Genomic DNA, 23,687 nt, shown 5'->3' with positions numbered 1-23,687 from the left:
TAGTGAGCTACCGCTATGCAATATATAGCGATATAGCCGAATTTAAAGTAATTATAGCACTAGCGAGGGTATATAGCATTATTATAAGGTTCGGCTTCGAATATCTCTACTTAGTATATAATGCCGGCTTTATAAAGCTTATTTATAAGGTCGATAGAGTCTACCCCTATAATTAGGGGCGTTTATATTGCGGTCCCCCTAGGGCGGCGAAAGGAGACCCTAGTGAAGCCCTCTCTATTAGCTTTAGTAAGATTTGACTAAATATCTTTTATCGCAGTATTCGCAGTATAATAGGTCGGGAAGCTTTTAATAATAATACTAAATAAGCGTCGGTTAGGTTCTGCCTCCTAGCTAAAGGCGGGGCATACTTAGGTCGTATCTATAGTATACTTTACTTTTTCTTTTTTAAAGGTAACGATCGTATTGCTACTTGTTAAAATCCTATAGTAGCCTACTAGGCTGCTGGCCTAATGCCCTACTGGCCTACTAACCTTCTGACCATTATACCGCCTCTTGGACTTACGGTAGTCTTACCAACCTTAGGCCTTTGCCTTTTACCTTAGGATTTTCAGTGGATTATTTACTGTATATCAAGTAAGGTAGGCCTTATTAAAAAAGGTGTGGCATTGCTAAATTAGCGTGGTGGGCCTACTAGTGTGGTGGCTAGTCCACTAGTGTGGTGGGTAGTCACTAGCGTGGTGGTTAGTCACTAGCGTGGTGGCTAATTACTAGTGCGGTGGTTAGGGTGGTTGGAAAGGCTGGATATAGTGGGGCTGCTGACGTATTATATACGTGGCATAGCAAGCATTACGGGGAGCTTTCTTACTGGCTACCTTGGATGCCTGGGCCCACCCCTCCTTCGTGTATATATAGGATAGCTTTTCCCCTTCTTTCTAGATAGTAGAAGGGCAGCACAATCGAGTCTGTTAATGCACTATATGCCTCTTAACTTCTTACCTTCCCTGCGTTTTCTGGTTATCTTATATTTGCCTTGCCTTTACACTTGCCTTGCTTTATAGCACTTGTATAGTCTTAGGACTTGGTGAAAAATCTAGTATTTATACTAAGATTAGTTCACAGGTCGCAGATAGTCTTGTGCCATCTAGCTAGCTAGTAAGGCTCTGCTTTTATAGTGACCTTGAGAATTGCAATAGGTTATGAGCCCGGGTTTTTACTTCTTTGTTTTTACCCTACCTCTTTTGTGTTCACCCCTTAGTCTCTCTTGCTTATTAGTACTACTAATATAGCTATCCTTTGGTATCCTTGGCTTACCCTTATCACCTTTGGCTTACCCTTTGTTACCTACGGCATTACCCTGCGGCAATCAACGGCGTACCCCTACGGCAACTTACGGCGTAACCTTACGGCACTTTTAGCGTAACCTTACGTTATTTTCGGAGTAACCTACGGCACCTACGGATTTTATAGTGTGATATCTACCACACTATACCACTGTATAACACCTTTGCACCTAGTGCACGACACCTACTGCACTATACGGCACCTGTTATACTCTTCCACTTATAGCACTTTTGGTACGGCACTTACGGCACCTTTTATATTACGGCACCTATAGCACCTACGTCACCTACGGCACCTACGGCACCTACGGCACCTACGGCACTTACGGCACCTTTATATTACGGCACCACATAAGCACCTTAAATACTAACGCTATATTCTGGACTTGCACAACGCCTACGGCATTTGTGCTTTTATACTGAGACCTACCGCTATATTCTGCGGTTACCTTTTATAGTAGGCTACTAGCCACTATATTTACTAGCTGTCCAGCTAATTGCTCGACTATTTTGCCAGCTATTTAGCTGGTTATTCATCTGTTCCTACAGCTATTGGCACCATTTTTAACGACTTTTAACCACTATAATGGCACAGTCTAGGCCTTCCACTTATAAGGCCACTTTGGATTCCAACTCTAAAGCTCATCTTACTGCACGACTACAGCTAGATATGGACTATATAAAGTCCCAGATGAATACCCTAACTACCCTTATACAAGGCTTAGTTAGTAGGCAAAATAGTAACGTTCCTACTATTACAATTAGCAAGGAACTAGTAGAGGCTACTAGCCCTACTATCTCCGGTCCTACTAATATGAACAGTAAAGACCCTGTAGAGGCTATTAGCCCTACTATCCAACCTTCTGCTATTACGACTAGCAAGGACCCTGTAGAGGCTACTAGCCCTACTATCCAACCTTCTGCTATTACGACTAGCAAGGACCCTGTAGAGGCTACTAGCCCTACTACTATTAATGCCGCTTCTACTAATAATAGCAAGAATAATTCTACTAATAATAGGAAAAAGAAGCAGCAAAAGAAGAAGGAACAGGACTATAATAATAGCAGCAAACAGCAAAATATTGAGTCCTTTATTATAGGCAATTATAATACCCAGGATACTAATATATCCTATTCCTCTTCTTCTACCACTATATCCACTGATATAAGCTATAGTGCTAAATCAGGCGGTAGGACCCCTAAGGATGCCCTCCTTTACGATATAGGCTCTACTTATCATATTGTAAATGATAAGAAGTATTTCACCACTTTTCACTATTTTGAGAAGGATGATAAGCCGGTAATTACTACTGGTGGTAGCCCTATTTCCCCTACTGGTTGGGGCACAGCACGATTTACTGTGCTACAGGGCGTTAATCCCACCAAATGGGGTATTATAGAGCTCAAGAATGCACTATATATTCCTACCTTGGATATTAACATTATTAGCGGTGTAAAGCACTATGCCGCTAAAGGGGTACTAATTAGAAATCAGCTTTGGTCAGCAAGCCGTAAATGCATCGGCATTTTTAATTTTGAAAAATACGGCTTTTTCCTTCTACAGAAAGGAATAGACACATCACTACTGCATCAACCTTGCAGCCATTATACTATTACTAATAGTATATCAGTAGAGGTCCCTAGCCCTACTAACCCTGCTGATTATAGTAATCCTGAGGATACTACTATTACCCCCGTTCCTACTACTGCGACTAGTAAGGAACCTGTAGAGGCTACTAGCCCTACTACTAACCAGCCCGCTACCACAACTAGCGAAGACCCTGTAGAGGCTACCAGCCCTACTACTAACTCTCCCGCTATTACGACTAGCGAAAATCCCGCTATTACGACTAGCGAAAATCCCGCTATTACGACTAGCGAAAATCCTGTAGTGGCTACTAGCCCTACTCCTGCCCTTATAGCTGCTGATACAGAATATCAGAAGCTATTACAATTAGCCGGCATTTGGCATGTACGGCTAGGGCATATAGGTATTCAGCTACTTAAAAAGACCTATGCTAATACCTACCTTGTCTACCTTCTAAAGAAGAAGGTTGTTACTAAAACAACCTTTATTACCTTTATCCATCAAAATGAAGGTATAGGCCCTATTTCTAGTGGCCTAGAAGGAGACTTTCACAAAGGGCAAAATACAGGTTCAGAGGGGGTATTTAGCAGTAAAGAACCTGCTATTTTACTGGATGACCTAGAAAGCATTCCTGACCCTACTAACTCTGCTAACCTTACTAGCATTACTAGCACTAATGCTATACCGGATGACCTAGAAAGCATGCCGGACCCTACTAATTTTACTAGCATTACTAATGCTACCCCGGATGATATTACTAATACTAATGCCACCGTGGATTACCTTCCTAAGTCAGAAGACTTTATAGGCGCCTTTCTAAATAGCGAACTTTCTGAGACTATTTATATGGATATTCCTGATGGATTCCTTGAATTTACGGAAAGTTTACTAACTGATAACAAGCTTTGGTCTAATATACAGCGCCAACGGCTACTAACTTTGCTTAAAGAAGCTGGATTTAACCCTTCTATTAAGCAAGCTATCTTGCTAAAGAAGGCCCTATACGGGCTAAAACAAGCACCCCGCAAATGGCAACACCGGCTAAAAGACCTGATTTCTAGTGAAGGTTTTTTACCTTTAGCTTCTGATGCTGCCGTCTTTTATAATAAGCAAACCAGCACTTTTATCGTCACCTATATTGACGATTGCCTATTAGTTGGTCCAAATATAACTTATATTAACCAGCTAAAAAGGAAATTCCATAAGGTCTATGCTATAGAAGACCGCGGTCCGGCTTCCTTCTTCCTAAGCGTACAGATTATACGAAATAGGAAGGAAGGTCTATTATGGCTACACCAAGCCCAATTTATAGCAGAGGTCCTAGCTAAATTCGGTCTACAGGATACTAAACCTCAGCTAATTCCACTTCAACTAGGGATTCTAAATGAATCTAGTGGAAAAGACCTTAGCCCTACTGATCAGAGCCTTTATCAGAGCCTTACTGGCACTATAATGTGGCTTATGATGATGACTAGGCCCGACCTAGCATTTCCTACCCAATACCTTTCTCGGTTTATGTCTAAGGCAACTAATGTGCATTTAAATGCTGCGAAAGGCAGCTTTAGCTACCTTAAAGGCACTGAGAACCTAGCTATTTGCTTTACTAAAAGCAATCAACAGCCTATTATAACCGCTTATTCTGATAGCGATTTTGCTGGCTATAAAGAAACCTCTAAATCTACTGGAGGCTTCTTAACTACTATTAATAGTGGTCCTATTAGCTGGCGTTCCAAGCGAGCCTCTTTAGTAGTATTATCTACTTTAGAAGCTGAATCTGATGCATTACTTGAGACTATCCGTGAGGTACAGTGGCTTTCTAACCTTTGTAAGGAGCTGGAAATCGATATTTTACGCCCTATACCGTTATACTGCGATAATCAGGGCTCTATTTCGAATTCTAATGACCCTAACCAGCATGCTCGCACTAAGCATACACTATTAAAATTCCGGTATATTAGGGAGCAAGCACAGCTGGGCTTGGTTAAAATTACCTACTTACCTACTAATAGTATGCCTGCTGACGGTCTTACAAAGCCACTGCCGGGCCCTAAATTTACTAGGTTCCGCGAGTTACTAGGTCTTAGGGCCTGCTAACTTATACTAACTTACTAAGGTTTTTCCTATGTTTTTCCTTAGGACCTTTATTGCATTTTCTTTCCCTATCCTTTATACGATTAGCTTGATACTACAGTAGCTAATCAGAGGGGGTGTTAAAATCCTATAGTAGCCTACTAGGCTGCTGGCCTAATGCCCTACTGGCCTACTAACCTTCTGACCATTATACCGCCTCTTGGACTTACGGTAGTCTTACCAACCTTAGGCCTTTGCCTTTTACCTTAGGATTTTCAGTGGATTATTTACTGTATATCAAGTAAGGTAGGCCTTATTAAAAAAGGTGTGGCATTGCTAAATTAGCGTGGTGGGCCTACTAGTGTGGTGGCTAGTCCACTAGTGTGGTGGGTAGTCACTAGCGTGGTGGTTAGTCACTAGCGTGGTGGCTAATTACTAGTGCGGTGGTTAGGGTGGTTGGAAAGGCTGGATATAGTGGGGCTGCTGACGTATTATATATGTGGCATAGCAAGCATTATGGGGAGCTTTCTTACTGGCTACCTTGGATGCCTGGGCCCACCCCTCCTTCGTGTATATATAGGATAGCTTTTCCCCTTCTTTCTAGATAGTAGAAGGGCAGCACAATCGAGTCTGTTAATGCACTATATGCCTCTTAACTTCCACCTTCCCTGCGTTTCTGGTTATCTTATATTTGCCTTGCCTTTACACTTGCCCTGCTTTATAGCACTTGTATAGTCTTAGGACTTGGTGAAAAATCTAGTATTTATACTAAGATTAGTTCACAGGTCGCAGACAGTCTTGTGCCATCTAGCTAGCTAGTAAGGCTTTGCTTTATAGTGACCTTAAGAATTGCAATACTACTATAGAGCCTATAGGCCGTAACCGCTACTCCCTTAGCGGTAGCCCTATTGACTGTATTAACGATTTCGATTAGGGTGCAATTCTAGAGGATTTTACTAATAGTATTTCCTTTAATAAAGACTTCGCGGTAGATATAGAAGGGTACCGCAAGGGGAGCTAGACTATATTGGGGTAGTATAGCGGCTATAAGCCCTCGTGTGGCGATAGATACCCACGTGGCAGGGGCTGCAGTAGGTTTTAGGAGATTCTATATAGCCTTATTAACTGCGGTCTCGATCGTCTATATAAAGGTTCCAATAGGGGTATAGATATTGCCTGGGTCGGCCTTTTGCCGGGCAATCTCTACTATAAAGTTTATAGCCTCTCGCACTCTTCCTAGTACTACTAGGGGAATATAGTCCTAAAGCTCTTTTATGAAATCTATAATAATATCGGCTACTAGTCGCTTCCGCCCTTAGGCAGGTTCGGTCTCAGACTGGTTATACTATATGCTATTCGCAATCGTGGTGTTAGGGTTATAGCGGCTATATGCTATGCCGCCCCTATTCCCTCCGTCGATATCTATTACTTTATCCGCGCCTGCCGCGCCCACTCTCTAGACGCGATACGCTATAGGTAAGGGGGGTAAACAGACGAGAAAAAACGATTGGAAATATTAGAATTGATTTTAGAGGCGGTTCCGTGCCGCTACCTAGGTGCGGGCGAAATCTTTTTGCACTCTAAGAGTCTACTATAGCTACTTTAATTATTCCTAGTCTGTAGGCCCTTTGCAAACGGTATTTCTATATATAGTAGGTAGAAGTATTATAATAAAGGTAAAGGTCTTTCTTTTATTGCTTATTAAAGACCTTTTGTAAGACCTATTCGGCTATATATTGCTTACTGTGAAGGACTGACCCTAGGACGGCTGCAAATAGGCGTCGATGATATGTATTAAATAGACTAAAGAGGAAGGAGAAGGATCCAAATAGGAACCTTCTATCTAGTCTATTTATATCCCAATCGTGACACGTATCGGAGTCCTAGTATAGTCCCGTGACTCCGTCTGTCGCCCTTCTTAGGCTAGACGCGGGCGCAGCCCGCGTCCTAGCCATATTGTGGCGCGGGCGTAGCCCGAGCCCGTAACACTTACTCTTTAAAGTAAGCTAATTAATACCTATTATTTATATATTACCCTTTATATTTCGGTTATTATTCTATCGATCGTAAAAAGGACTAAGGTAGTGCCTAATTATTAGGCTAATCTTAAGGTTAATAGTGATTTAACGATAGCAGTCGACTGCTATATAGTAGTTATTATAGGAGACCCTAAGTCCGATAATCTTATCGGCTATTTTAGTATTTAATGCGGAATAGAGGTATTTAAGTTTTGCTTCTTTAGGCTAACTAATTCCTCCTATAAATACTAGTTTTTCTTTAAATCGGATAAAGAAAACAGTAAAAGGTTCTTTAGGGCTTTAGCATAAGGAGTACTTAAATTTAGTAATTATATAGTCCTATTGATATAGATCCTTAAAGAGATATTAGAGGTATTTAAAGAACTTTACTATATTATAATTATAGGCCTCGCTATTCTTAAAAAAGGCTGCGACTTATAATTAAACTATAGAAGATAGGTTCTAAAAGATAAATATCTATTGCATCTTTTCGTCCCTAATAAAGTCTTTATCGACCTTAAGCTTATATTATATAAAGGTTCGCTAGGCGGTAAATATTATCTTTTTACCGTTAAAAGGGTCCCCTATTGGGATCGGCTTACACTTAGGTTGGGTATAAGCCGAGAGTAATAGGGGGGATAGGTCCGCCCTATTATATTATTGGGACTAATTAGTATTCTAGTTAGGGTTTACTCGCCTACTCTACGAGATAAGCTTATAAAGAATTTATTTGCGATTAAATCTATTGTATTCCCTCGGAAAGTTGCTGCATTTAGGTGTGTATATGTTAAAATCCTATAGTAGCCTATTAGGCTGCTGGCCTAATGCTCTGCTGGCTTACTGACCTTCTGTCCCTTATACCGCCTCTTTGACTTATGGTAGTCTTACCTTAGGCCTTTGCCTTTTACCTTAAGGATTTTCAGTGGATTATTACTGTATATCAAGTAAGGTAGGCCTTGTTAAAAAGGTGTGGCATTGCTAAATTAGCGTGGTGGCCTACTAGCGTGGTGGCGGCCTACTAGCGTGGTGGCTAGTCCACTAGTGTGGTGGTTAGTCACTAGCGTGGTGGTTAGTCACTAGCGTGGTGGTTGGTTACTAGTGCGGTGGTTGGGGTGGTTGGAAAGGCCGGATATAGCGGGGTTGCTGACGTATCATATACGTGGCATAGCGAGCATTACGGGGAGCTTTCTTACTAGCTACCCTAAATGCCTGGGCCCACCTCTCCTTCGTGTATATATAGGATAGCTTTCCCCCTTCTTTCTAGATAGTTGAAGGGCAGCACAATTAAGTCTATTAATGCACTATATGCCTCTTAACTCCCACCTTCCCTGCGTTTCTAGTTATCTTATATTTGCCTTGCCTTTACACTTGCCCTGCTTTATAGCGCTTATATAGTCTTAGGACTTAGTGAAAAATCTAGTATTTATACTAAGATTAGTTCACAGGTCGCAGACAGTCTTGTGCCATCTAGCTAGCTAGTAAGGCTCTGCTTTTATAGTGACCTTGAGAATTGCAATAGTATATTATATCGGAGGCGCTACTGCCCTATGCCGTCTGCCCCCGTTTTATTAGGCATACTTATTTCGATGTTGTATAACGCTTGTATTATTAGTTCTATAATATAGAGTTATAATAGTAAGGCTGAGAGAGTCTATTTAAATATAAAGGACTGGCCCTAGGGCGGCTGCAAATAAGTATTAATAATATATATTAAATAGACTAAAGAGGAAGGAAAAGGATCTAAGTAAGAACCTTCTATCTAGTCTATTTATATCCCGATTATAATACGTATTAGAGTCTTAGTATAGTCCCGTGACTCCGTCTATTGCCCTTCTTAGGCTAGACGCGGGCGCAGCCCGTATCCTAGCCACATTATAGCGCGGGCGTAGCCCGAGCCCGTAATATATTATAGCTAATAGCTATCTATCGATATTAATATCGATATAGATAATATAAATAATCGAGGGGGTAATAGCTTATTACTCCTCTAATTGGCTCTTTATATTTATTACGGTCTTAAGCTTTTTATAAGATAATAGGCAGATAAGCTAAAATCCTAACCTTTAGATAGTTCTTTTGCTTATCGCATTATAGTAATTACAATTAGAATTAATTAGGGTATCGATAAAGGTAGAATTATTATATAATATCGGGATTAAAAAGGGGTATTTCTCTATATATTCCTTAATATTATTAATCTTCTTTTGATAGTAGTTTTATTATAATCTAGCTAAGGGCTAGGTATATATTTTAAGCCTTTTTATGAGATTCGGCTTAAAGGCTAATCTTTTCCTTAGGTATTATTACTATTGCTCTCTTTAAGCTTAGCGATTTATAAGGTTTCTATAGCCTTAAAGTCTATAAAGGCTATAATTATCGCTTATAAAGGATAGGCCGGCCTTAGCTTATATTCTAATATCTTATAGCCGGTATCCCTATATTAAGGATAAAGTAACTTCTAGTAGTATTCCTTAAGAATATCTATTAAAACCTATATTATCCTTTTTATAGATAACTTCTTCTTACCCTTTAAGCCTAGCTTATTAATACCTATTATAGGCGTATTATTATCCTTATCCTAAGCGTTTATCTATAGATCCCGGTCGTTAGCATTATAGTTCTAGGACGAGTCTATATAGTATTTTACGGTAAGGCTAATCTCTAAGTCGATAGCGATCTTATAGTACCGTACGATAGCTATATTATAGTCTTTACGGGAGACCTTTAGGCCGATAATCTTTTCCGATATATAAAGGTTAAAGGCGGATTAGAGTATTTTTAGCTTAACTAACTTAGGCTACCTAAGCCCCCCTGCTAATACTAACTTTTCTTTAAAATATATAAAGAAAGTAGAAAAGGATTCTTTTAGCTCCTAATAGAGGGTATACTTAAGTTTACTAATTATATATTCCTTTTAATATAGGTCTTTAAAGAGTTGCTATAAGTAATTAAAGAAGGCTATAGGGCGGTAGTAGAAGGCTATACTGTTCTTAAAGAATGCTATAATTTAAGATTAAATTATAGCCAAAAGATTCTAATAGATAAATATCTATTAGGTTTTATTATTACTATTAAAATCCTATAGTAGCCTACTAGGCTGCTGGCCTAATGCCCTACTGGCTTACTGACCTTCTAGTCCTTATACCGCCTCTTAGACTTACGGTAGTCTTACCAACCTTAGGCCTTTGCCTTTTACCTTAGGATTTTCAGTGGATTATTTACTGTATATTAAGTAAGGTAGGCCTTATTAAAAAAGGTGTGGCATTGCTAAATTAGCGTGGTGGGCCTACTAGTGTGGTGGCTAGTCTACTAGTGTGGTGGGTAGTCACTAGCGTAGTAGTTAGTCACTAGCGTGGTGGCTAATTACTAGTGCGGTGGTTAGGGTGGTTGGAAAGGCTGGATATAGTGGGGCTGCTGACGTATTATATACGTGGCATAGCGAGCATTACGGGGAGCTTTCTTACTGGCTACCTTGGATGCCTGGGCCCACCCCTCCTTCGTGTATATATAGGATAGCTTTTCCCCTTCTTTCTAGATAGTAGAAGGGTAGCATAATCGAGTCTGTTAATGCACTATATGCCTCTTAACTTCCACCTTCCCTGCGTTTCTGGTTATCTTATATTTGCCTTGCCTTTACACTTGCCCTCCTTTATAGCACTTATATAGTCTTAGGACTTGGTGAAAAATCTAGTATTTATACTAAGATTAGTTCACAGGTCGCAGATAGTCTTGTGCCATCTAGCTAGCTAGTAAGGCTCTACTTTTATAGTGACCTTAAGAATTGCAATAATTACCAATAAAGTTTTAGTCGATCTCTAGCTTATACTCTATAAAGGTCTTCTATATAGTGAATATAGCTTTCTTACTATTAAAGGGTTCCCTAACTAGTATTAGCTTACGCTTTATTTAGGTTTCCTCTAGGATTAAAATAGAGTCGGTCTAAAACCGGTTAGGGGTTAATATAGGGGCTAATAATAGTTATTATTATAGCTATTTAATGAGAGCCTGCATTTAATATTCAGTCTGCTTAGCCTAAGCGTATATCTAATGCTCGCTCTTTTAGCTTTAGGATAGCTATTTTTAGAACCTCGCATTAAGAACTTCTATAGCGTTAGTAATTAACTCCTATTAGGCGGCTTATTAATAAGCGGAGGCGCGCCGGGTATTATCTAGGCCTATAGCGTTCTATAAGGGGCCTCTATCTATTGTCGGCAGTTATATGTAATATAATAATAAGGGTTGAGAGAGTTTTATTAATTATAATAGACTAGCCCTAGGGCGGCTGCAAATAGGTATTAATTGGATGTATTGATAAAACTAAGGAGGAAGGGAGAAGAGCCTGAATTAGGTCCCTTCCGTAGTTTATATACATCCGTATGTAGCGCGGGCTAAAGCCCTAATGTTGCCCTATAGGCCCGCGCATCTACCTTATGTCATCTGTCCCGGACTAGGCACGGGCGCAGCCCGAGCCTTAGTCAATCCATAATACGGGCATAGCCCGAGTCCGTAACAATAAGTTTTCTAAAGCTAATTACTAAATAATGTTTTATTTTATAATAATAAACCATTATATCTTGTTATAAAAAAAAATCAGAGTCTTTTATTATGTGAAAAGCCTGCTTGCTTGGCTTAGCCAATTATCGATTCGCAGGCAAAAGCTCCGCTAAGGTGGAGCGAGTGTAGGTCTTTTTGCCTCTTATTAGTTAGCGTCTAGCAACCTGATGTCGTGCGATGCATCTCTCTCTCCATCGCATATGCTGCTGGCGTAATAAAGCGGCGTCTGCTGTAGGTCGTCTGTAGGTCGCGTGGAAGTCGAGTCGAAATCCAGAGGAGTAGTCATCCGAGGGGGGAAGAAGCTTATGTCCAGCCCAGTAAGTATTCCATCAGACTGGGGACGAAGCTCGATCTACCGAAATCGGAACATGTCGGCAGCCTGAAACCAAAAACACTTTCTGACCTAACCGCCTATGCCGCGCTCGTGACGGCAGAGAATCCAAAGCCCGCGTGCCTCGGAAGCCCACCCCAACCCGGCAAGCCTGAAGCGCAAACACAACACTCACCTCGGCAGCTTTCCGCCATGTCCGGGCCTCTCTTCGGGATAGTGCCGGCCGGCCAGCCGCTCATCACGGATCCGACGTCGACCCCATCCCCCGGGTCATTTCTCTACAGGCTACCGACTGCCAAGCCCTCCTCGCACGTCATGGTGTTCTTGCTACCCAACACCGCACTTCCGGATGGCGCCGCTGCGGCCATCTATGTAGCCAGAGTCGGGGACGTGGAGAGCGCTGCCCAGTCGGGTGCCAGCCCGGATTTCAGGTTTCTCGGCGCCATTGGACCCGGCAAGGAGAGTGCCTTGTTCAAAATCGGCTCGGACGCAGACGACGGAATCGCAAGCGAGCTTGTCGTTGGGGTGTCGGTTGAGTCTGCGGATTCCATCTCTCCACGCCTGCAGCAGCTGTCTGCGGGCAAGAGCCCCGCGGCGTCGCTGTCCGGCTCTTCGCAGCCATCCACGATTGCGCTAGCCCAGCGGATAATTCGTAATGCGTTCAATTTCCTTTCGAGTTTCAGCGGCTCTGCCGGACCTGGAGGTGTAGAAGTTGTTCCTCTCAAAGCTTTTGAGGAATGGTGGCGCAAATTCGAATCTCGGATCCGCGCTGACCCGAGTTTTCTCGAGAGACAGGCAGATTGAAGGAAGTGCAGCACGAATTTGAACAGCACCAGAACGCGAACCTGGCGGTGACAAGGCGACGGCCTGTGTAGAGTACTTCTAGGCGTCAAGTACTATGCTAATCATTTCGCTCCAGAGCTCGCTCAGCTCGCTCACCCACCACTCACTCACGTCAGTCATGCATCGCAAACAGCCCATGTGCTGCCCTGCATCGCATGGAAAAACCACCGTACAAAGGAGCCTATAGGTAGCTGTTTCTGAACAAAGAAAGAATAACAAACGCCTGATCCGCTTCTTCGCAAAGCCCAAGCACAAAGATAGGCACGCTAGCTCGCAAACAGAACGAGGCAAGAAAAATCCAGTCATCAGATATCAAGCCGGCATGTCGCTTCATGTTGTCCTCAAAGAATCTTGCCAAGGAGTCATAGGAGGGCCCTTTGACCGAGTTGGGCTGCCCGCTCTGCTCCTCTTCCCAGCATTCAACATCTGCAGATTAGTCGTGAGACGTTCCCTACTTTCTGTTCGCAGCACGAGCCCATGCCGGTCCATCACAGATGGAGGATTGACATCATCACCTCGTTCCACATTGACTTTCGGTCCTCCGTTCCCATGTCCATCGCCACCATCTGAACCATCCACCAGATCAAAAGCCGCATCCAGTTCATATTCGTCAGCGTCTCCTTCTTCCAGTATTCGGTCGTAGTGTGCAGTCCAGCGACCAAACACCTTCCTGGTCAGTCCCAACCACGGCTTCGATTTGCGCTTTGGATGGCGGCATCGCCAGGGAACGGCTCTAAGAATCCGACGTAGTCGATCAGGCTTGTGACAAAAATACAGTACTATGATGGCGAAAATAATGACGCCCAGGATGCTAGACAATGCATGGCCAGTAAAAAAGGTAATGCTGTCGGAGTCAGAATCATCGTCAACTGCATCAAAGGTGGTTGAGAGGGGGGCAGATCCAGCATTCTCAAAGTCTGAAGGAATCCCCGGTGCTACGTTGCTCCCAAATCCGACGGGCAGGGAGTGTTTGTCCGGCATGATTTGACCGGCAGCATACAGAATCATTTTCCCAAGTGTCCAGCTCACTTCCACGCCTTGGATTGTATCGACCGGCTGAAAGGGACCCATGAAGTTTTGCTTTGCAATGTCATGACCCTCGTTTGTTGTGTTGACGCCGGCTAGATTTGTCGGCTCTATGCCGAGCCGAGGAATTCCTATCCCTTCGTACAGCATGTTGATCAGCCAGGATGCTTTGAAACACGCATTCCGTGCGTCTTCGACCTTTTGTTCGATTGACTTCTTCCGTTTGACCATGTCGCCCTCTATGGTTGCCCAGTCTCGGTTGCAGAACTCCATGACTTTGCGCTGAAAAGTCGCTAGATCATACGCTGTTTGTGCCTTTCCAAAGACACCGTGGGTAGCATGCCAGTACTCCGAAATGCCGACGAAATGATTAACTTCAAAATCTATCGCAGGAACATGTTGCCCATTGAGGAGGCAGGGGTGATCTTCGCAAGGTGCGTCCTTCCGAAGCAACGGGTAGGTTTTCTTCAGACACTCATCAAAGGCACCAGTGCCAATCAAACTTTGCCCTTTTTTGTGCGATTCGGCAACGTGTGATTTTGCTATCAGGCTTCGCAGCCCTTTGGGCATGCAAGGGTCAGGTATTTCATCAACAAGATCGCCATAGCTTTCCACCAGGCTTTGGATGTATCGTGCCCGCGCTCTGTTAGCGCCAAAGCCCAGCCACGTCGCGGTGAAAACTTTGTATTCCATTGGGGACCCGTCCAACCGCCGCATGCGAATCAATCTAAGGTCGTTTGCGTGACGTTCAGCTTCAGTGGTGTTGGGAGCAAAAGCGATCTGGGCCGAAGCACCACCCATGTCGAGGAAACCGTAGGTATGGTGGCCTTTACCATGAGCGTGCTCTTTGGGCTGATCAAATCCACCTAGAAGATAATTTGTTGCGATCCAGCCATAGAGACCTTCCGTCTCGCCCGTTATCACTCGAACCTGTTCACGGCAGTTAGGCAGGCGGAACTTGGTCGTTTGCAGATAACTACAAGCATTCTGAAGGAGAAATGCCTGCGTATGCTCTGGCAGTAGTCGAACGCCTGCTGTAGCCAGCAAGTATATCGGAGTTTCTGCGATTTTGTCCCTGGGTACCTCATTCAAGGCCACATCCATGAGAAGCTTGAGGTGTTCGCGACCAACTAGTGCCGCATCGTGAGCAAACGTGGCGAGGCCCGGGTGTATCTTCTTGCTTTTCTTCAGCTTCAATTTCGGCAGGCTTCGCAATGCCGGAGCAGAAGCATTTTTCCTGGCCACGACGGGATGTTTCCACTTGTAGACGTAGAGGCGAGTTCCTGATGACCCCGCGTCGAGGATCACTCCATATTGCGCTGATTGAAACAACTCATTAGCCAGGTTGTCGAAGCATCGCGCGAGAAATAGGCCAACGCTATTATGTGGTAACGGTTTGCCTACAGTGCTTGCCCATCGAATCATTGACAGTTTCCGACTATCGAATGGTGGGTTTCCTCTCAGTTCTGGCCAGAATGCGTCGACGAGTGTAGACCACTGTTGGCGGCCAGCTCGACTGCGTCCAAAATGATCGCCGAAGGTTTCTCACTATCTGGGTGGCTCGCAATTTGCGACGATCATTTAACCACGGGTCAAGTTGGCCGAAACCAGCCACGTCTAGGAAACTGCCGTGTAATCGACGCGATAAATGTTGGCGGACATGCTGTATTTTGATAGGCTCATTACATGCGGAGGAATAACGTAGGCCCGGTTTTCCTATGTATCTATATCTTCTTAAATAGCCTCTACTAGAATGCCGCAGAAAGCTACTGCCTATCCTACCTTTATTTAGAAGTGTATTTAAGATTTCATCGACATTGAAATAGAAATAAAAATGAAGTTGAGTAAAAAATATACATTATCGTTATAATATCAAAAGAAAGCCGTTTTTCCTTTCTTTCTTTTGTACCTGCGCCCTGCCTTCAACACGGCAATTGCTGCGCAACACACGGTCTTTACATCCCGTGGCATACAGCCAAATATCTCACAGTCATTACGTAGGATATACCACATAGCCACATAGCCGCTTCTATCAATAGCATCATCTATAGCCACACAGCCGCTGCTAACAATAGTGCATGGCGGCACATACCAATAGGTATGATAGGATATCTAGCTCGGCAGACTTCGAGGCAGCGATAGCAGACGTCGCTTTACGTACAGTCATTACAGCAGGGCAAGGCAATGCCCGCATCTATCACAAAAGCCAGCCGTAATCAAGCAGCGATATCAGGCGTGGCAGGCAACGGTTTGTTTCATCAGGTAGGGAAACCCAAGATCCTGAATCGGTTCACTTCCATCGGCCAGACACAGCACCAGAGGCTTGGGCCGCGTCAGGTCCATGAACAGCGACGGCTCGCGGGAAAGGTTTCGAATATAGTCTCTGCACAGGAATCAGCTAGTGCCTTTGGCGATGCGTGACAATTTCTCACCGTCTCTCAATGCCCAGGGCCCGTTGTCGGCCCGCCAGCGATTTGCGCCTGAGGCTTAGACTGTCTGGGCACGAGTCTGGTAGTGCGAGGATCTTACCATGAAACCTGGAAATGGCTTGAGCAGGATTCACGTTTGCAGCAGTGAAAGGAGGGGGAAAAAAAAAAAAAAAGAGAAACCGTTTGCTGCCGCAGGGGCGCAGCACCGATGCATGTTTGCTCGAGCAGGTGGTACCCAGACATCTGGTGCCCATGCGGTCATGGCAAGGCGCTTTGAAAAAGACATGGATAGCAACTTGGTGTGTCCGCAAGTCCTTGGTATACGCCATGGCATGGGCACGAATTGGCGACGGTCTGGACAAGGGAAAGTTTTCCTTGGATTGCTCCAGCAGGATGCGAGGTTGCCGCCAAAGCAGCAGTGTATATCCCTAACCTGCAGCTTCTCCGGGTTCGACAATGAGTTTGACTGCCACCTCTACTTATACACATGCAACTCCTTTAGCATATGTGTCACTGGGGGGGGGGGGGGGGGGCAAAAATGTAGGCGAAGGCGCCCAACGTCCCGGGTTCTGTACAAACAAAGGTTCAGCTACCAGATATACGACGGGGAAACAGGTAGTCTTGCCACCCCTTGTCGTGGAATAACCGAGCACCATGCAAGCGGCTATCGTCCGCGAGGGGCGAGTCACGCTTGCCAGTGCGCACCTTTGCCTTCACCCAGCACGATTGTTCCCATCCGGCCGGCACTTGGGATGGAAGGCTGGAGGGACCTGGTAACGGCTTACGGGCTTGGAACTAAAGTGCTTGCTTGCTCCCGGCCCGCGACGGCCAGCAGCTGAGAAAAGCCAGCTGTAGGACGCGTCAGAGGAGAATCACCGTGGAGGCGCCGGGGCAAAAAGTAGACAGAGGCGTGCATCGGGGCGCAACGGCGCCGGAGTGTCAGCCAGTAGGTCGAATCATTTGCAAAGTCGCCAGTCTCGTCGGCAGGTCTACGAGCGGACGGCGCCTAACGGGCTGCGGGAGTGTCTCGATCCGCGGCCAGGTGCATGCATGCGCACGGCATCGCGGGGCGGTTCGAAATCTTGGCGTCTTTGCCTTGGGAGTCTGCGATCCAGCCCGTCTTTCCCGCCTCCCCGTGGCTGTTTTCGGCCTGTTTTCGGCCTGTTTTCGACCTGTTTTCGACGCCAGCGTGGCAAAGGCCGGGTGAGGAACGGCTCGGGCGGCGTGCAGGATGGCTATGCCTTGCCCGTGAGTGGCAAGGTGCCGCCGATGCAAAAGGCCGAGGCGGTAAAACCGATTCAGTGTGGTCCGGGTCGGGACGGAGAGGAACCGCAGTGATTTTGGGTGCCGGCCCTCGAGCACAGTGGTGATGACGATACTCGGCTCTCCAGCACTCCAGTCTCTTGGACTTCCATCCGTCGAGTAAGGCGGGTACGGTGAGTTGTTAGATGAGCGCCGTCCGTCTTCTGTCCCCAAGATTTCCACGTCGACGAAGCTAAAGTGGGACCAGTACAACAGACCCTTGCACTCTACTCAGTATAATTTTTTTTTCGTCTCTTTTTTTTTCCCCTTTTTTTTTCGTGGTGGGTCCGCACCAAATATCGGTACGAAGTATGGAGTACGGAGTATTGCGGGGCGCCTGTTTCCTCTCCCTTTATTTTTTTTTTTTTTTTTTTTTTTGCCCTCTGCCGTGGACGCACCCTGCCATGGGGTGCGAACCGGTGGGTTCTGTAAGCGCATGCATCTCCAAACGTAAAATTTGAAGTCTGGAGTTCAAGGCTCGCAGGAATTAGGGAGTTGTTGATTGGCCCTTGGCCCCCCGCTAGTCACGTCGCGTGGCTGGGCCAATGAGTCTGGTAAAGCGCGACCCCGGGGCTGACTTGCTGTGAAAAGGCAGTGGGCACAATAATGCTAGAAAAGGGAAAAAAAAATTATGATGAATTGCGGACCATTTAGAAAGTCAAAGAAGGAGAGGCAAGGTTACATCCATACATGTATCCATCCATCCACCATGACATGCATGACTTGTACTCCGTAAAGCCCCGGCTAGCAAACAGCTCGGCTACTTGAACAGCGCAACAAAGGCAACCAACCAACCAACCAGACCAGATATTACAAAGCGCGCTTAAACAGCGCATCAAAAAAAAGCACATCAAATCGTTCAACGACCATGGTCATTTGAAGCGCATCAAAACACCACATAAGCCCCAACCAGACGAACCCCCAGCCGGCCAGCCATTATTTCTTGGTATCAACATATCCTGCAACATCCCCCCGCAGCTTCCCCCGGGTGGCCCACTACACCAAACAGAGTCGCTAAGCAGCCCGTCTACTCGTCATAGCCCGCTTCATCATCATCCGAGCGTGCCGCAATGTTGGCTTCCGGGCCCGAGGCTAGGTCACGTCGGTTTCCTTGAGGTCTTCTAAACAAGTTTGAATACCAGCGAGAACGCTGCGCCTGCGTCTGCGCCTGCGCCTGCGCCTGGACCTGCTGAGCGACGGGTTTTGGTTCGCACCGGTTGGTCAGTGGGTTGCAGGTGTTGCCGCCGCAGCACATGTTCCAGGGAGACCTCGTGTTGACAACGCACTGCTGGTTCGCCCCTTTGCAGGGAAGCTGCGTCCAAGCGCATAGGCCATTTACGCAGCCGATATGGCGAACGGTGTTTCCACAGCAATGCGAGTCAAAACGGCATGCCTGGCCCAGTTCAGTGCAGCTCCCAGCGAAAGGCGCCAAGGGCGGGGTAGCGGTGGCCAGCGAGGCCAGCGAGGCCAGCATCAGGACCATACTTGTGGTAGATGTGACGGTGTACCGCATGTCGACGACTGGGCAAGGGGGAAGATGCTGTATGGTTCACGTTCCACGTTGGGAAAAGTAGCGTCTATTTGCCGCCCAGCTTATCTGGTGTGTCTGTCTTTTTACGTCTGGTTCCTTTAGGAGGGAGTTCGACCTGGCTCTTCTTGGCTGCCTGGACCGGGAACCTAGGGGGCCCTTTCTTATAGTTATTTGGTTTTTTCTTTCTATTATACCCCGCGGGGAAGCTACAGATAAACCAGGGACTCGACGATGGCTGCGAAATATTACTACAGCAGGACGGCAGATGATAGATAACCGACGCCTTGCTTGCATGTATCCGGACATCCCGATGCCGGATCCCGACTGGCGGCGGTGATAATGGCCCATGCCATCGCCAGCCTCGCCAGCCTTGCCAAGTTGCTACGGCGGAAACGGAATACAGCACCAGCACCAGGTCTGGACGCTGCAGTCTGGACCCGTCTAAGCGCCACCTACCAGACAGTAGCCCAGTTAGCCCCAGAGTATGACTACTAATATTGACACCCACCACGAGGACTCTAGCCGCTGCTGCCCCGCGTCATGGAAACGTATGCGCGAGAGGTCGCCGTTTAGTCGCCGGCCGCTGAACAAGTTGTGTGGCTCAGAGGAGACCACATAACAAAGGAGGACAGATGGTACTGTAGGCATTGATCAAATATCAAATCCAAAGGGCTTCAGCCCCTGTGACTTGATGCCTGCCCCCCCTGTCCGCTGCCATTCGCCAGCCTACTGAACCTTCCCTGCAAGAAGCAAGAAGCAGGATTTGTAGACAACACTCGGGTCCCGTCTGCTTCTTCTTTTCTTGCGATTGATGATTGCCCGCGCGCTGGCGGTCTCACCTGGGTGCTGTCATGATTTTGCGTACAAGCGCCATCGGGGTTGCTCAGGTGGCAACCCATCACGAAAGATACGGGCCCATCTCGACCAGGTGGACAGATATCTACTATCCCGAGAATATATTTTTAGTCGGGACACGAAGTCTATCGAAACGACCGGTCGACCCGCGAGGGGGGAAAGCAGAGGCAGCAGGACGGGTAAATATCCCGCCTTGGGCTTATGCTGTGTGTGCTTGCACAGTAATATCAACGCCGCGCACCACTGTTCACCAAGTGCTGATATACGTATCTTCTCGACTGTAGCTTCTGAATGTGTTGATCCTTTTCCTCTGTCCTTACTATGTAGCCACTTCCGGGAGGCCTGCGGCGTGCTTCTGCCAAAAAGCGTCTGGTAGCAGCACCGAACAATCTCAACGCCTTTTTTTTTTTCGTGCGTGAATATTTCTTAGTCCTACAACTCGCCAGAGTAAAGTGTCGCGATACTTTTTGTTCTTTTTGTTGGCTAAATAATCAAGAACGTTGACTCTTTCGCAGGAGGCGATTTATATGTCTCCTATACGACGGCCTCACTGAAGTTGACAGAGGGAATGCGGGAAAGAGCTGCGCCCTTTTCCCTGGTTGCCTTCCGATTTCTTTGCAAAAAAAAAAAAAAAAAAAAAACAAAAAAACCAGCCGAAGCTCTGCCTTGCCTGGTAATATTCTTGGCTACGGAGTACACCAGCCCCTACGAACTAGAACGAACGGATGGGAGCAATTGAACTTGATTCGAGTTCACGAGTTCACGAGTTCACGACCGTCGTCGGTACGTACATAATAAGGGGCAAGAATTGGGCAAGGAAGAGGAGGGGGGCCAGCTGGGTAGCGGAACCCGACACTGGCCAATTGGCGTGCGCAGCGTCGGTGCCGCTACTCTTGGGTCTGGCTGGTAGCTTGGGGGCTCGTGGGTGGGGCGACCAGACCACATGCAGTCTGGAAAGGTATTGACTCCATTCCGTACATACCTACCTCCTAGGTACCTAGGTTAGGTACCTCGTAGAGGCCCAGCCGCCACTGTTTCCCCCTGTTTCGTCCTGTCAGTGTCTGGTCCAAGGGCCCGGAAAAGCCCCGCCCCCGCCCACACCTGCTTCTCGTCCATTACTCAGTTGACCGCCAACACGTCGCTCATCCCCACACAGCCAACACGACTGGTTAGGTACTTGAACTTGGCGGGATGGTACGTGTAGGGACCTGGCCTACCAGACAGTAGGTAAGGTACCTTAGGTACCTAGAGAGATGACCAGACGGGGCCCTTGCAGTCAGGGGGGTGCCAATGGAATGCCGTGTCGCCGTGGCTGCCTCCCAGGTGATGGCGCCAGGGTGCCAGCTAGCCTCTTACGGGCTGGGCTGGTCACTGGTTTGTTTCCTGGCGAGCCCCTGGGCGACGGGGGCTTGGGCAGGGCGAGCTGCCTGACTGACTTGACTGCAAGCTGGCCAATCCTGGTCCGCCTGTTCCTGGTGGTCCGCCTCTACCAGGGCCCCCTCCCGTGGGTCGACTGGGCTGGGACGACAAATGAATCCACCCGACAAGGCCTCTTTTTTTTTTTCCCCGACAATTTTGTGTCAGTCGTGTCAGTCGTGTCAGTCGTGTCAGTCGTGTCAGTCGTGTCAGACTTGTCAGTTGTGTCAGCTGTGTCAAAGTGTTTATTGGGCTGCTCAATGTAACCACTCCTTCGGAAGAACCTGCCGCCCCTCTGCGGAGTACATCTGTGCCCCCACCCAAACGACTTTGTTTTTTGGACATTGATTCATGCCGCTTTTAAGCCCCCCTCCCCCCTCTAGACTCTCCTTCAACTTGCCTTTCTGTTCTTCTCTTCATTCCTCAAACATCCACATTCCTTCATCTGAAAAAAAGACCAGAGGTCGTACCCTTCCTTCAACAAACAATTCCACGGGCCGGTCTCCCACCCAGTTTTACACACTCCTTCACTTCGGCACTCGACGTGCTCTGTCAAACTCATTTGCTGCCAGCGAGCTTAACGAAAACACAAACTGAGACAGTCATACACCCCCCCGGGATCGGCCATTCTTTCCCACGTTCATTCAACACAAGTCAACTGCATTGGGACACCTCCGAACTGTCAGAAAAACTAGAGTTTCCGGCCATTTACCGCCATGAAGTACTCCGCTATCGCCTCTGCCGCCCTGCTCTCTGTGGCCGCCGCCCAGCCTCACCGTGGACACCACGGGCGTCACCACCATGCTATCCGTGATGATGCCGCCTCAGGCGACGTCGTCATCAAGACCGAGTGGGTGACGCAGATTGAGTATGTCACAGAACTCATCGATGCCACCACGACTGTTTGGATCGGTCCTACTGAGAGCACCGCCGTGTCCGCCGCCCTTTCTTCCAACCCTCAGGGCAACTTCTTCGAGCCCCAGTCTTCCGTTGCGGAGACGTCCTTCACAAGTGCTGCTCCTGCGCCACCTCCGGCTTCTACTGCTTCAACGTCCAGCTCCGTCTACGTGGCTCCACCTGCGCCTAGCTCTTCCTCCTCCTCTGTCTATGTGGCTCCTCCTCCGCCTGCTCCTACTACCTCTTCTGCCTACGTGGCTCCTCCTCCTCCGCCTGCTTCTAGCTCCTCCTCCGTCTACGTGGCTCCTCCTCCCCCTCCGCCTGCGCCTAGCTCCTCCTCCGTCTACGTGGCTCCTCCACCCCCTCCTTCTAGTTCTGTCGTCTCAAGTACTGCTCCCGCACCTGTTCCTGTTCCCAGCGGCAGCGGCAGCGGCAGCACTGGTAACTCTGGAAGCTCTGGCGTCTCCTACAAGTCTGGCTCCGGCTCCGGCTCCGGCTCCGGCTCTGGCTCTGGGACTAACCAAGGAGATATCACCTACTATACCATTGGCTTGGGAGCATGTGGTCAGGATGACACTGGCAAGGATAACAGCGCCAACATTGTTGCTCTTTCTCACCTCCTGATGGGCACCCAGTCCAACGGCAACCCAATGTGCGGCAAGACCATCACCATCTACGGCAACGGAAAGTCCACCACCGCCATTGTGGCTGACAAGTGCACGGGCTGTGATAAATTGGACATTGATGTCAGCGAGAAGGTATACAAGGAGCTGTACGGCAGCCTCACCTCGGGCCGCATGCCTATCACCTGGTCCTTCAACAACTGAGCACTCTCAACGGCCTGCCGATGAAGACGGGGTGGTGGGCTTTGTCGCCTGTGCTGCGCACGGTGTCGGCCCATCTCACCTTTTCTTTTTGACGGCCCAACATAAGAAGCGCTGCTTGTGCCGGAAAGCACCTTGCTCTTATGATGACCTTTACGACCTTTTTTTTTTTTTTTTTCGGGGGAGGGAATTTTTTTGGTATTCAATGACGATGCTTTGGGCTAAATTTCCGGCGCTGAACGGGACTCGGGTTTGGGAGATACAGACGAATTTCCGGGATTTACAAGTTTGACATGTCCCAGAGATATCCAGGCGAAAAAAACCCATGGCAGCTCTCTCTGCTCTTGAGCCGAGATGGGAATACCAGCCATGCAGTGGCGCAATTGATTTGTTTCTTCTTCTACCATTCGTTGTATATATATGGTCTTTGATCCCCCCTTGGGAACTTGGAGCTTGCTGCACTGAAGCAGTCGGCGGGACAAGTCGAGTATAGGGCACGTTGCCAAGCGACAAGAAAACCCGCTGTTGACCCCAACCAGCTCTGCTTTCGACGTGCAGACGATGTGAAGTGAAACTTGTCTGGTGCCGTAGTTTTCGCCTGTGAAAGTAGCTGCTGCCGGGCCTGCCTCTGGCGAGGGCCGTGAAGGTGTTGTCCTCCATGAGAACGGTACCTACCATACATGGTATCTTTAGGCGGGAAAG

The 23,687-nt window shown here is 47.2% G+C and overlaps 4 protein-coding genes across 4 annotated transcripts; 2 read left to right on the top strand and 2 right to left on the bottom strand.

The window, feature by feature from the left end:
* Positions 1-12,054: 12,054 nt before the first annotated feature.
* On the top strand, positions 12,055-12,666 carry UV8b_00137 (uncharacterized protein; the record flags this gene model as incomplete). The annotated part of the gene is made up of 1 exon (XM_043137635.1): positions 12,055-12,666. The coding sequence occupies one exon, from the start codon at positions 12,055-12,057 to the stop codon at positions 12,664-12,666; it is 612 nt and encodes a 203-aa protein (XP_042993569.1).
* A 369-nt stretch (positions 12,667-13,035) lies between these two features.
* Positions 13,036-15,148, bottom strand: UV8b_00136 (uncharacterized protein; the record flags this gene model as incomplete). Its single annotated transcript, XM_043137634.1, has 2 exons — positions 13,036-15,050; positions 15,136-15,148. 2 exons carry the CDS (start codon positions 15,146-15,148, stop codon positions 13,036-13,038), a joined length of 2,028 nt encoding a protein of 675 aa, XP_042993568.1.
* Positions 15,149-18,489: 3,341 nt separating this feature from the next.
* UV8b_00135 (uncharacterized protein) lies at positions 18,490-18,975 on the bottom strand (the record flags this gene model as incomplete). The annotated part of the gene is made up of 1 exon (XM_043137633.1): positions 18,490-18,975. One exon carries the CDS (start codon positions 18,973-18,975, stop codon positions 18,490-18,492), a length of 486 nt encoding a protein of 161 aa, XP_042993567.1.
* A 3,005-nt stretch (positions 18,976-21,980) lies between these two features.
* On the top strand, positions 21,981-22,988 carry UV8b_00134 (uncharacterized protein; the record flags this gene model as incomplete). Its single annotated transcript, XM_043137632.1, has 1 exon — positions 21,981-22,988. The coding sequence occupies one exon, from the start codon at positions 21,981-21,983 to the stop codon at positions 22,986-22,988; it is 1,008 nt and encodes a 335-aa protein (XP_042993566.1).
* Positions 22,989-23,687: the final 699 nt, after the last annotated feature.

This window comes from Ustilaginoidea virens, chromosome 1 (genome assembly GCF_000687475.1).
Source record: "Ustilaginoidea virens chromosome 1, complete sequence".
Classification (NCBI taxonomy): domain Eukaryota; kingdom Fungi; phylum Ascomycota; class Sordariomycetes; order Hypocreales; family Clavicipitaceae; genus Ustilaginoidea; species Ustilaginoidea virens.
The sequence above is the reverse complement of the archived record's forward strand: the minus strand, read 5'-3'. Positions and strand labels throughout refer to the sequence as shown.